At 45.2% G+C, this 13,379-nt stretch overlaps 1 protein-coding gene across 1 annotated transcript; it reads right to left on the bottom strand.

The window, feature by feature from the left end:
* Window positions 1-2,688: 2,688 nt before the first annotated feature.
* On the bottom strand, window positions 2,689-5,069 carry LOC123430734 (probable metal-nicotianamine transporter YSL17). Its single transcript, XM_045114579.1, has 2 exons — window positions 4,628-5,069; window positions 2,689-4,550 (listed from the first exon to the last, which is right to left on the bottom strand). Exons 1-2 carry the CDS (start codon window positions 4,989-4,991, stop codon window positions 2,827-2,829), a joined length of 2,088 nt encoding a protein of 695 aa, XP_044970514.1. The 5' UTR covers window positions 4,992-5,069; the 3' UTR covers window positions 2,689-2,826.
* Between the last annotated feature and the right edge of the window lie 8,310 nt (window positions 5,070-13,379).

Genomic DNA, 13,379 nt, shown 5'->3' with positions numbered 1-13,379 from the left:
ATATATCACAGGCCTTGTTAAATATAGTTGGATCATATGGTGTTTGTCCCATACTATTGTTGTGATGAATTGAATCTTTCACTTTAAGATCCCGTTATGTTGGATTGCATATTCAGGTTTGAGAGCGCATGATGTATATCTTGCATGCGGATACACATAGTGACATTGGGGTATTCAAGTGATTCACTTGATATATGTTTTGTAACTCAACTCGCGGATTCCTGAGGTGACATTGGGGTAATCTAAGCATAGGGGTTGGTGCATGTTTTCATTCTATGTTCTCCGATAGAATTCTTGGGGTGCTCATTGAAGTTCTTTGTGTTGGATTGAATATGAAGAATCTGACGTATAATTAGCTCACGGATAATTGAGGTGACATTGGAGTATCTAGGTGACATTAGGGTTGATTGATATGTATCAATGGCGTTATTTTAGTACGAACTCTTGAATAGATCGATCGAAAAGGATAACTTGTTATTCTAGTACGGACTCTTGGAAAGATTGATTGGAAACAATAACTTTGAGGTGGTCTCGTACCCTATAAATAATTTCTTGTTATGTTCTTTGCTAGATAGGAACTTTGGAGTGATTCTTCATCGCATGTTGTGGAATTGTTATGTGATCCAATTATATTAGCATTTTTGGGAGATTGCACTAGCGAAAGTACGGATCCTAGGTCTCATTTTCAAGCATTGCAATACCGTTTATGCTCACTTTTGTTACTTGCTACATTGTTTTTTATTATTCCTATTACAAAAATTAATATCTACTATCATTACTACACTTGTATCGCCATCTCTTCGCCGAACTAGTGCACCTATACAATTTACCATTGTATTTGGTGTGTTGGGGACACAAGAGAGTTTTTATTATTTGTTTGTAGGGTTGTTTGAGAGAGACCATCTTCATCCTACGCCTCCACAAATTTATAAACCTTAGGTCATCCACTTGAAGAAAATTTGCTACTGTCCTATAAAACTCTACGCTTGAGGCCCAACACGAGTCTACGAAAACAAGTTGTGTAGTAGACATCATTAGACAATAAGCCAAAAATTCCATATAGTGGCCACAAGAACCTCATCAATATTAGAGTGGCATTTCCTCCCTCAAGGGATTCCCTCTGAAATACCTGTGACTTATGTTGTTGGTCTCTAGACCATCCAAGGTGGTTTTGCAACCTCTCGTGGATTCCATGGTATCCCACCTTCAGAGTCCGTCGTCATCATCTTCCCCGATCCATCTTGAAAGCATGTATCGATGCACTAACATTATCATGCCCATTGCCATCGATGACGTCACGACGCCACACAACACCATCTTCCTACGCGTGTCCATCATCACATATCCGTCTTTGAGACCCTGTCGCACCATTTCGCCGAGACTCTACGTCATCGATGAGTCACATGCAATGCCGTTGTACCGTTAAAATTTTCTAGTCGTCCCTTGAGTCAATGCACACCTCTAAGAATGACGCCCCTAAGGGAGGAACGACACAAGGAGAGATGCCATCATCCCATCGACTGATCTAGGGTTTCTCCGAAGGTTGCGGATGGAGGTAAGAGCTTCACCTCGATGGCGCCTTCAAGCAGGAAACAGTGTCAGTTTGTCAACATCACGGGCTCCGGCCACCGGGCGAATGGCAAGATCTTCACGTGGATATGCCCTTGAGACTCCAACCGACAAACCGTGCATATGTCAAACCACCTTGAAAGCCCCACATCTAGTCGTCAAGACGCGGCGACCATCCACGACAACACCTCCATCGTGGAGCCCTGAAGCTCCGACCACTTTCGGAGTGCGTCACCGTTATACCTTGGAGGGAGGGCTGCCACCCCACCACGCACCATGCCGGATGAGCTGCTAGGAAGGATCCCAACCTCGCACATCGCCATTGTTCAACCGAGCTCGGAGCAACTCCACCTTGGAAATGGACACCCTCATACTGTGATGCTGAGGGTGGTTAGAGCCACACCAGCCACCACCGACCAAGGCCGCCGCCACGGGATCCAGACTAAGCATGGCCGCCACCACCCACCACCGACCAAGGCCGCCGCCACGGGATCCAGACTAAGCATGGCCGCCACCACCGACCATGCTCAACCGCACTGCCTTTCTCCGGATGTCGATCCCCACTAACACCACGCTACATCACCGCCACGCGGCCATGGATCAGATAAAAAACTGCACCTCCATAAACGAGGGCGCTCCACACCACCCGGCGACCCGTGAGAGGAATAAGAATACCGCCACAGCTGCCATCGCACACACGGGCTTTACCAGGCGCCGACCACAGCGACAACGAAGGGGAGAGAGGCGAGAGGGGTGGTTTTGACGACTAGGGTTAGGGCCTCCGCGATTAGAGCAATGCTACACCTACGTAAATGTTTATGTACGTTTACGGGATAGTCTGATTTGGCAACCATTGATTGGATTAAGAGGAGGGTGAAGCCCACCCATCCCTGAAAATCAGGGGGACATGTTTAGATTAGTTGAAAGATTTAGTAAACGTAAGTAGGATTTAGTAGGTCTAGCATTTTTGGCGCGATTATGATCCTGATTGTAGATGCTCTCAACCTCTTATCCCGTAACTTTAATAATCACCTAGGAATTTGTGTGGAGGCTTGGCGTCTCTCTCTTTCCGATTTCATTATCTTGGCCCCATATTGAGTAACGAAGTTGAGGACTCTGTCATGAAACAGGGACGTTTTGAGCCGGTCCTATTTGAAGCCTCATCATGCATGTGTTTATGTGATACAGGATAGTCACGATGTGATCAAACTTGCGTTTAACCACAGTAACAACACACACGTCGAATCCCCACAACAGCTACGATGGCATGCCTTTTGCTGCTAGGAAAGCGTCAAGGCTCTCGTTCACTCCTCGAGACACGAACATGATGCAGATCGGCGGGGTGGCCTTGAGCAGCGTGAGCATCGACGACAGCAGCGACCCGAACCCGTCCCCGCAGATCAGCCCGCACGCCACCGCCGGCGACATGAGCCGCATGTCGTCGCGGTCGCACCTCCCCCACAGGTAGATCACCGCGCTGCCCAGCACCATGCCCACGGGGATCGTGGGCGGCACGAAGAAGGCCACGGCCATGCCGATGGTGCTCGGGATGTACCTCCGCACGCGCCACCTCCTGTGCGTGGACACCTCCCGGAGCACGCTGATGGACAGCGCCAGCGCCAGGAAGATCTTGCAGAGCAGCATGGTGTGCTTGGGCAGCCCGTTCTCGGTCATGCCCAGCACGGAGATCCCCCGGTACACCTTGGCGTACGGGCCGATGCTGTTGCTGTCGTCGTGGGCGCCGCTGTTGTACACCCTGTAGAAGACCCAGAAGATGACGGGGTTCACCACGCAGCCGAGCGCCGTGCCGGCGGCCTGGCAGATGGTGATGGTGTGCGGCGAGGTGAGGGTGATGTACCCCGTCTTGTGGTCCTGCATCAGGTCGGACGCGGTGGACACGTTGGACACGATGATGGCGCAGGCGGCCAGCCCGGCCACCACGCCGCCGTCCCTGAGCCCCACCCACGAGCTGAAGATGAGCATCGCGATCTTCCCGTAGGTGGTCGCCATGTTCATGTCCGTGATGCCGTTGCCGTAGGCGTTGCAGAAGGCGAACACCGGCGCGATGATGTAGGCGAAGGCCACGTGGTGGTACCTCAGCTGGGGGTAGAGCTGCGGTATGACCACGGTGGAGATGAGCGACAGGACCATGTACCCGATGACGGGCGCCATGGTGGGGATCCGGTCCCGGAGGAACACCTGCGTCCTCCGGCGGTCGTCGAAGCTGTACGCCGTCCGGTCGAGCACGGCGCTGAGGCACTGGAACGGCTGCCCGTTGTTGCTCTGCCTCGGCTGCGGGTTCTCCTGCTGCTTGTACATGGTGTAGAGCGTCCGAACCAGGATGCAGAGCATGTGTAGGAGCCCGTCGGCGAGGATCATGGATATGCCGATGAACACCCGGTAGCCATTGATGCCGCTGATGTTGTCGCCGTCGAGACCCTGCGGATACCAGTCCCCCTCCTTCGTCTGGATGTAGGGCCAGATGAGCCCCCACGAGATCAAGGAACCCGCGAGCATCGAGATGGTGATCTTGTACGGGCAGAACATCCCGACGCCGACGTTGGTCATGGAGAAATTGAAGTAGAACCCTAGTCGAAAAGCGCTGAGGCCAAACACCGGGAACGCCTGGAAGCCGCACCCCTCGCCGCCGGAGAAGAACCACTCGAAGATCGACCACGCGACGGTCCCAAATAAGGTCTTCAACAACATGGCCACTTGCTGGCTGGCTTGCTTGGCGCCCTGGGGAGTGTGCATGGTGTTGATGAGGTGCGCCGTGGCCGTGCCGCTGGGGAACGTCAGCCGGCGGTGGATGATGAGGCTGTTCCTGAACGGCATGATGGCGAACATGCCGGCGAAGCTGGTGAGGAGGAGGAAGACGATCATCCGGCCGATGTGCGGCTCCTCCACGTTCAGGCCGTCGCCGCCGACGCCGCCCTCGGCCGAGTCCTTGCTCATCCCCAGAATGTACGTCCCGAACCCACCTGCACATATACGCATGATCAGTCAGCGCGCCCACCAGTGCGCGCACATGCATGCATGCTCAGAGCGCGCCGCGTACCGCTGTAGGCGATGCTGGTGCAGGCGACGACGCAGGTCTGGATGACGGTGTTCTCCTGGCGGGTGAAGGGCAGCTGGGACGCCTCGCAGCTGTTCATCAGCCGGACCCACAGGCGCGGGAGGAAGAACCCCAAGAGGCCGGAGGGGATGGCGAGCGAGGGCGCGAAGCCGGAGGTGAGGGCCAGCTTCATGGCCACGACGCTGAGCGTGCACCCGAGCACGATGCTCACCGCCACCGACCGCACCGTGATCGTCTCCGACCGCGACGGGACGGGCTCCCCCTCGAACACCCGCTCCGTCGACGGGTGCTCGTCCTCCATCCCCCAGAGGTGGTGGGTGGCGGCCGGCGGCGTCGACGGCTCCATCGGTCGGCCGCGCGCGGGGACGGCCGGCCCTGTTTGGAACGGAGGTTCGAGGGGGAACCACACGTTCCAAACAAAGGCCGACTTGAAAACGCAATGCGAGGGCGGCTCTGGTTTTTATGGAGGCGGAGGGCCTCCGTACGTTGGGCTGATCGCGAGTCGCGACAGGCGCCGTCGCGCCATTTTTTGAGGGGTGCAGGGCCGTCGCAGGCTATAGATTGGCTTGGCTGGTTAATTGACGTGGTGAAGCTAAACATAGCCGCGTGCGCATCTCATTGTTGAGCGTTTCACTCACACTTGCATCGCTATCTTTCGAGTGAAGGAAACCACCAAGCAGATTTTGCACGCAAATAGTTTTGGAAAAATCTATCGCCGCATTCTCAACATCCCGTGCGGCGGGTCATGCATGCATGCATACATGATGTCATCATGTTTATTCTAAATGATCGGAATTCAAAAACTTTTATTTCTTAAATGGTTAATTCGATTAATGATCCGTTTTCGCCGTTGACTTTGTTTCGACGAAATCTTCAAAACTAGATCCCATCTTGACATGTTTTGACAACTTTCTTTTGCTCGTACTTACCACATTTGTTACAGTTACTTATTATATTAGTAAGTACTTACTTGTCTGATAAAAATAACTTAATCGCCAATTTTTTTAAAATTGCGTATAAATATTACATCTCGACATAATCAAAATGACAAGCACAAACAACTTTTTTTAAGCGATTACGGACAAAAATATGACAAATCAACATATTTAGAACCGGTGATCAAAAGAAATCTTTTTTGATCATCGTTTCTAAATATGACAACTCGGCATAGTTAAACTGACAAGCACACAAAATAGTTTTCTGGCAAAGTTGTATGTAAACATGACAAGTTGGCATATTTAAATTGGCAAACACAACCCATGACATTTTTTTATATCATGTATAATGAAAACTGCTACAAGGCTTTGTACGAAACAATATTAAAAAGTGTCAATCAAGTTATTTTTCTCACACAAGTAAGTGGTTAATAATATGGCAAGTGAGTCAAAAAATGTGGCAAGTATGAATGAAAAAAAAAGTTGACGAAACATGTCGACATGGGATCTAGTTTCGAAGAACTCATCGCGAGAAAGTCAATGGTGAAAGCGGATCATCGATTGAATTAACGTTTTGTAGATAAAACTTTTTGAAAATTTTAAACATTAATGGAAATCTTTGTTGATTTCATCCCATGCATGCATAGGAGAGAGAGAGGGGACTAGCCGCGTTATGGCAATACTTAGCTTATTTTTTTAAATGATGACAATACTTAAATTAGTAATACTAATGGATTATGGATTTGCAATGCATGTGTATGCATGTGTACAGCAGCCGTTGCACGGGAGCGCCAAGGTGCGGCGCCGCTGCATAGTCCATTCCAATAGTTTTTGGGTCACCATCTCAATAGAGCATGTGACGTAAGAGCATCTTCAATAGAAGATGTAAAAGCCAAGGTTCTCGAAGCCAAAAAAGCCTCTCCAACAGATTTAGATGGAAAAAATTACACCTTCGAAAGATGTAAACTACAACAGCCCACGGTGCAAATTTGCATTTGGAGATGTAAAAACTCACCCGCGTGCCAACCGCCGTTAGATTTTCTTCTCCAACCCCTCTTCTTCCTCCCATCGCCCCGTCACCCCCCGCCCACAAGCCCGCCGCACCCCGCGACAGATCCGCCCCTCCCGGCACCCTTGTCACCGGTTTCGACCGTCGGCCGCCGTCGCATTCCACTAATCGGGCCTTTTCTGCTACCGGTCAAATCCACTGCCATGCCCGCAGCACCGACCGCATCCCCGCACCGCCACCACTCTAATCCACCGCCATTGCCGCGTCGTCACTCGAATCCACCGCCGCACCGCTTTCGCTGCCCCACCCGCATCGCCGCCCACAACTCTGCACCGCCACCCACAACCCCTTCCTGCAGCCCCGCCCCGCCCCGCCCCGCCTCGCCGATGCCCCGCCCCGCCCAGCCGCCGTCATGCTTCCGAGGAAGACCCTCAAGACGAAGATCGACTTCTTTGGCGTGAGGGCGAAGCCCTCCGACAATTTCGGGATGAAGTTCACCGATGCGGGTCGTCGCTTTTGGCTCGACACCTACTCCACCGCCGACATGGCCGCACGTGCCTATGACGTGGCGTGTGGCGTGCCAGGAGACCGAAGAAGGACCAGAACTTCCCGGAGATCGCGACCCGGGCGAATGCGAAGATGCTCGTGTTGGGCGGCATTCGTATGGAGGAGATCAAGACGAAGAAGAGGCCCACCATTGTTGTTAGTCCCGGCAATAGCGATGAGGCGATGATGGTGAGGTTCGCGCGGGAGCATCCGGAGTATGTTCAGGCCGAGCATGAAGCGAGATGTTGAGCAGAAGAAGAAGGATGAGGAGGACGAGGCCGGGCCCTCGATGGTGATTCCCGCCGAGTCCTTAGAGGACTACTAGGGCGACTCGGAGGAGAAGGACGAGGGGTGCGATGACCCGAGTAAGAATGAGTTTTGGGACCCGTTCAAGAGCTCTCACGAGGTCTAAATGATGTCACCCTTGTACCCCTTTCTCCCGCTTTTTCTTATTTGATTTTTTGTTTAATTATGCAGCCCAGTTTCTCCTTGCTGCTAAACAAGCATGCCGGAAACGAGGGGAGCTTCTATGTGCCACTCATTTCGGTCAACTGCCGAGCGAACGCATGGGGGGTTGCCTGACTGGGCCGGCCTAGTTATTCCTTTTTCTTTTCTCTTTCTGCTACTTTTTCTGTTTATTTCCTCTTTTTTGTTTATTTTCCTTTCTTTATTCATTTTCTTTTAGAATTTGAAGCAAAAACTTAATCCAGAACATTTTTTGTTTTTTTTTTCAAAAAATGTTCTGAATCATCAACAAATGTCCCAGTTTAAAATTTTTCTTTTAGTTAAGGAATTTCAAAAATTCAGTTCAAATTCTGAAACATTTTTTCAAATTCCGTAACATTTTTCAAATTCCAGAACATTTTGTAGAAATCCAAAACATTGTTATAAAAATTTATTTTCCTCAAATTCCGGTTTTTTTTTAAAACTCTGAAATGTTTTTTCAAATTATGATTTTTTTCAAATTCCCGAACATTTTTCCAAAATCCATAAAGTTTTTTGAAAACCGAGAACATTTTTTAAATAGAAACAGAAAATAATAAAAAAGGAAACGAATTTCTTTTTGAATATCCAGAATATTTTTTGATAATTCAGAACATTTTTAAACCAGAAACAGAAAAAATAGAAAAAAGAAAAAAAATAGTTCAGTAAAACCTCCTAAAAGTTTCCCAAAACCAAAAACAACCGACTGGAACCTTCCCAAAACCGGGATGCTCTATTGGGCCAGTCCAATCTGAAGGGATTGCTCTCTGCTTGTTGGTTTGGTCGACAACCGACTGAAACCTTCCCAAAACCGGGATGCTCTATTGGGCCAGTCCAATCTGAAGGGATTGCTCTCTGCTTGTTGGTTTGGTCGATATTTCGACGTAAAGAGACTCAAACAGGATTTTCCAAAAACGAGTCCAAGACAGGGCCGACTAGGGATTCAAGCGGCGCGGGACAGCCCGCTAAGCCGCAACGCCGCCCCGCATAATTAGCCCACTAAATGCCGCCGGGCGAACCGCATTAGGTGAAGCGGCTTTAATGGTCCGTCCGCAGTGTCCAACGGGGTCCCGCATGTCTCGTGTATGAACTGAATTTTTAGCTCAGTCGAGTTGTACTCCAGCGGTGAGACCACATGTGCCCCCCTTGGTGGCTTGGTGCTCTCGAGACGCATTGTGCTCGCCCTCGTGTTGTGACAAAGACATGCGTTCGTGCGGACCAAGTTCATACCAAGTTCTCTGAGCGGCATTGCAAGCCTGCAAGAACCGAGTGGGAGGGCGAGCCTCTGCCGGAGCTCTCTCAAATCCGGAGGAGCGCGTGCAGCGCGCCGTTGCTGTAAGCCGGGAACGGCTGGCCTACACGCAGCAGCAGCAGCGGCTTCGGGCATCCGACGACGTGAGTGCGCCGGTGCACCTGGCCACCCGACAGTACATCGACGAGTACCTCATCGGCGACCCGCCCCAGCGCACGGCCGCCCTCATCGACACCGGCAGCAACCTCATCTGGACCCAGTGCGGGACGACGTGCGGCCCGGCCGACGCACCAGTATTCTTAAACAACGTAGTTTACAGGAATCGAACTCTCTATGAGTACTAAACGTATCCATGTACCCACCACAGCTAATGCATGTTGGCGAAAATGATCAACGTGATATTTAAGAACTCACTACAGTGTCAGAGGTTAAACCTTTTTCGAACTTTTATGGGAAAACTGAGCAAGATTTTGAAATGCTGAATATTTTTTGAAAACACATATAATTTTTCAAACTCAAATCATTTTTCCAAAAGTGTGAACAATATTTGTAATTCAAAACATTTTTTGAAAACACAATCATTTTTTAAAATGTGAGCATTTTTTAAATCCTGAAAAGATTTAAAAATTCGAATAATCTTGATCACCAACAACACTTGAGTTAGTCTTAGAGGCAAAACTAGAAATTTTATTCTACCGTTTATCATTTCACCACATGCGTATGAGTTTTCCATCGAATCACATATTCGAGATTATATCAGTTATAGTATGAAATATAAACTCTTAATTATGAACATAAAATATAATAATGTAATTTTATGTTCTCTAGGAAATATTTTCAACACAAACCAAATTGCGTTAGAGTCAATAATCTAGTTAGCACATTTTACTTTTACAACAATGGCAATCCGATGTGAGTTCATGCTTTGCATGTGGTATAGACTTCGTCTTGTCTAATCTGAAAACTTTAAATTCGTGCGTATCGTTTGCATTACAATGCATCTACCATGCTTTCATAAGAATTCATAATTGCATGAAACTAGCATGGTATGTATTGAATCACAAGAAGAACCTTTGGTCTTGATACTTAGCTATGGAACCGCTACTAAGAATAGTGTTCCATTTGCACAATCATTTGGAAACCATACCAACAAATGAACTTTTGATTAATTAACCTTAATTTCTGCTTCTAAAGCGACCATATACCCAGCCTTTTGTTATAGAATTCACCACAATAATTTTGTTGGACCAATTCCAACTTACCGTGCCATCATAATTCATTTAATTAAAATCAAAAATCGCTTGGAGCATCGATGAATATTTTTTCGGTATACTACTTACATTGAGCATGTATTATTGTAATTCCTTACATAATCTCTTCATATTCTCCGTATGCGAGGAATTTGTTGTCAATACTGCACGACATTCTCACCGTTGTCCTATGATCAACAATTTGATCATTCTGGTAACTTTACTCACAACTTATTTGGAGTACTGGACATATTTGGTTATTTAAATGACATCAAGTATAATTAACACAAGTGTGGTTGAAATCATGTATTTCACTTATAAGTATTTCAGGATACCGATTCGTGCTTAAATCTCCATTCATGTGACTTCGGCAAGAAATTCTTCTTTTCGTTCTTAATACTAAACTTCTTTAGTATTTTATCAATATATATTTTGGCTAAACCCGATTAGACACTATCATCTCCATATAGATTATTAAGCATAATACCAAGGCTATATTGCGTAAGTACTTTACTGAGAAACTAGTTTCAATGAAGTCTTAATTCATTTCAAGAAATTTATATAATTTCCAATAACAAATGTTTCATGCACATATAGTGTTTAGAAATGCTCCCACTTACTTTCTTGTAAATACAAGTATCTTGGCTTTCCTCGATGAAATAAAATTATTTGATCATTTCATCACAACAAAGATTCCAACTCCATATGCTTGCTTTAGTCCATTATAGGATCTCTTTAGGTTTGCACACTTACCAGCATCTTTGGATTAACAAAATTACTTTGGATTGTATCATATATACAATCCCGATTCTATTTCCATCTCACGAGAATCCTTTTGACATCCATATGTTATATCTCATAATTGAAATATGTAGTAATTGCTAGTTTAATTCGAACAGACTTTTAAGTATTGCTTTGACAGGGTAACCTCATTATAGTCAGTTCTTGATCTTGTTATAAACTATTTGCAACAAGTCAATCTTTATAAAAAAATTATCCTTGTTAGTTTATAGATCCATTACTATACATTAGACTCTAAGTCTTCCCGAGGCTTCGTCAAGTTCTAAAGTTGATTCGGGTATATGGATACGATCTGAGAGTAGTTTGGCATATAGCCATTTCTGGAGTCAGGTCCCATCAACGCTTCTTTGTGTATCATAGGCTTATTGTTTGTTTCACTAATATATCGTCCACATACCAACAAGGTTTGCACAATTTTTCCTCAACCCATATAGTTCAGCCGCAAGTTCGATCAAGGTCTCCATATCACATGTAGAGGCTTTCGTATGAGTCGATTTAGGAAATTCTACAACCACTTATAGCGTTTCTTTTCTTTGACCTGATTACGAAGATTTTGTAATCTCGTTGATTTGCACTATCCTCCTACTCACTCTTTTGTAGAAAACATTTTCTTCAAAAAATTATGTACAATGTGGCAAAATACTTTGCCTCAACATGGTGACAAAGGAACACCGAACCATTTGGGATAACCAACAAATTAGCACTTTTCATTTCATATATTATATGGTGTTATTTGAACAGTTTGATGACGCTCCTTTTTCTGTGTAAAATCCAGAGTCTCTAAAGTATCAAATTAAAAGTATATTGGCAATTGATTTAATGATGATCTTACCATGTCAAACATAGCTTGGTTACAGCTACTGAAAACACTCTACTCTTATTAGTGTTGTGGGATGTGCAATCTATAAAATTCTTTTATAGTTCATTAGACATTCACAAAACTTGTAGCTCAAATAGTCTTTCTACAATACAATTGTAGAAACATTTTTTATTACAATAATTGCTACTTCATTCTGAAGACCTTTTGAAACATTTGAAAGGATCCATATTTATGTCTCAAATATCTTTGAGTTATCTTTGAAGACAAATAAATCCACTGCTTGCAACAACACTTATTGAACTACACACATCAATATGCATGTTTCTAATTGTTTTTTTGCTCGTTCTTTATGCCACATGAACTATATTTTAGTTTACTTCGCTATTTGGACAAACATTGCAAGTTTCACACAATTCATAATTAGACGAGTTCAAAATCCATCACCATGGAATTTCTCCATGCAATTATTTCGAATGTGACTAAATACAATGCCACACATATGTGGTATTCTTTTAGTCTTGCAACATTTAACGTTGGTGTTATGGATGTACAGTTTTACCATCAGTACTCATAAAATACATCCTATTCACAATAGTAGTATGACCTTTTGTTCATAACATCAAACAACTATTGTTCTGTATTGAACAACCTCCTTGCAACTATCATGCAATGGGCTAGAGTGTATAAACCTCTAGAATGAATTATGACAATTAATACACACGTAATATGTTGATGACTTTACAAAGTTTACATCAAATATTTTTTCCTTATCATTTGATGAGCATTTAAGCCACCGTAGTTCTTGCATCGAGTCACAAGAATATGCTATCTATTCGATATCCTTGTGATCAACTATTAACCACAACATTGTAGAATTAGTGACAGACACTTTTATCATAATTCCCAAGAGTTACTATTACTTGACCAACTTTTTCTTCATCTCATAACTTTCATGAAATTCACACCTGAGCTGGACATTCTAGTCATCTTTCTTTGTGCCTTTTATTTCTTATAGTTTTACTTCCAATATTTCTCCTACTTACAAAAGAAGCATCCAACTTTAAGAGTGGCATGATCCCCGAACTTACTAAGGCATTTAAGTCTTACATCCTTCAGATTTGTTCTTTCTCTTCAAGTTCTCACCATCAACTCATGACCAGTGTTCGTCCAAATCCTAGTTTTATACATAGTTGAACACTTCACTAGAACTTGCAAACAAAACACTTCTTTAGATATCACATATCTTTTAACTTTTGTTTGTTTATGAAAACAAATTTAAGTTCCAATAATATCACATAACTATCCTAAACATTTTGAAGTTTGGGTTTCTCAAAAGAAAGTAGACCCTAAAGTAAATGTAGCCTTTTGGATTGAAGGACACGAGTCTCATAATCCATATCATCAATAGGAGAGTGTTGTAAGCATGCAGTAGGATAAAATCCTTCTTGGCACTCTAGAGGATGATCCTCTAATCACGTTTACCATTTGTAAAGATTCAACTATCCTAATGAGTTTCAGCAAAAAATGTGGAACCGTGAGCCATTATCCTACAACTATAATGCAAACTACACATAGACATTGTTCATAATTAATTGCACTAGTGATTAAACTTAACTACTTCATTATTGTGCTCCCACT

This window comes from Hordeum vulgare, chromosome 2H, assembly GCF_904849725.1.
Source record: "Hordeum vulgare subsp. vulgare chromosome 2H, MorexV3_pseudomolecules_assembly, whole genome shotgun sequence".
In the NCBI taxonomy this organism is placed as follows: Eukaryota; Viridiplantae; Streptophyta; class Magnoliopsida; order Poales; family Poaceae; genus Hordeum; species Hordeum vulgare.
The sequence above is the reverse complement of the archived record's forward strand: the minus strand, read 5'-3'. Positions and strand labels throughout refer to the sequence as shown.

What these genes read in the sequence shown, in the direction of transcription:
- LOC123430734 (XM_045114579.1), bottom strand. Translation starts at nt 4,991, where the DNA reads ATGGAGCCGTCGACGCCGCCGGCCGCCACCCACCACCTCTGGGGGATG. An exon ending in CACCAGCATCGCCTACAGCG is followed by an intron (nt 4,551 to 4,627) that starts GTACGCGGCGCG and finishes GTATATGTGCAG; the next exon opens with GTGGGTTCGGGACGTACATT.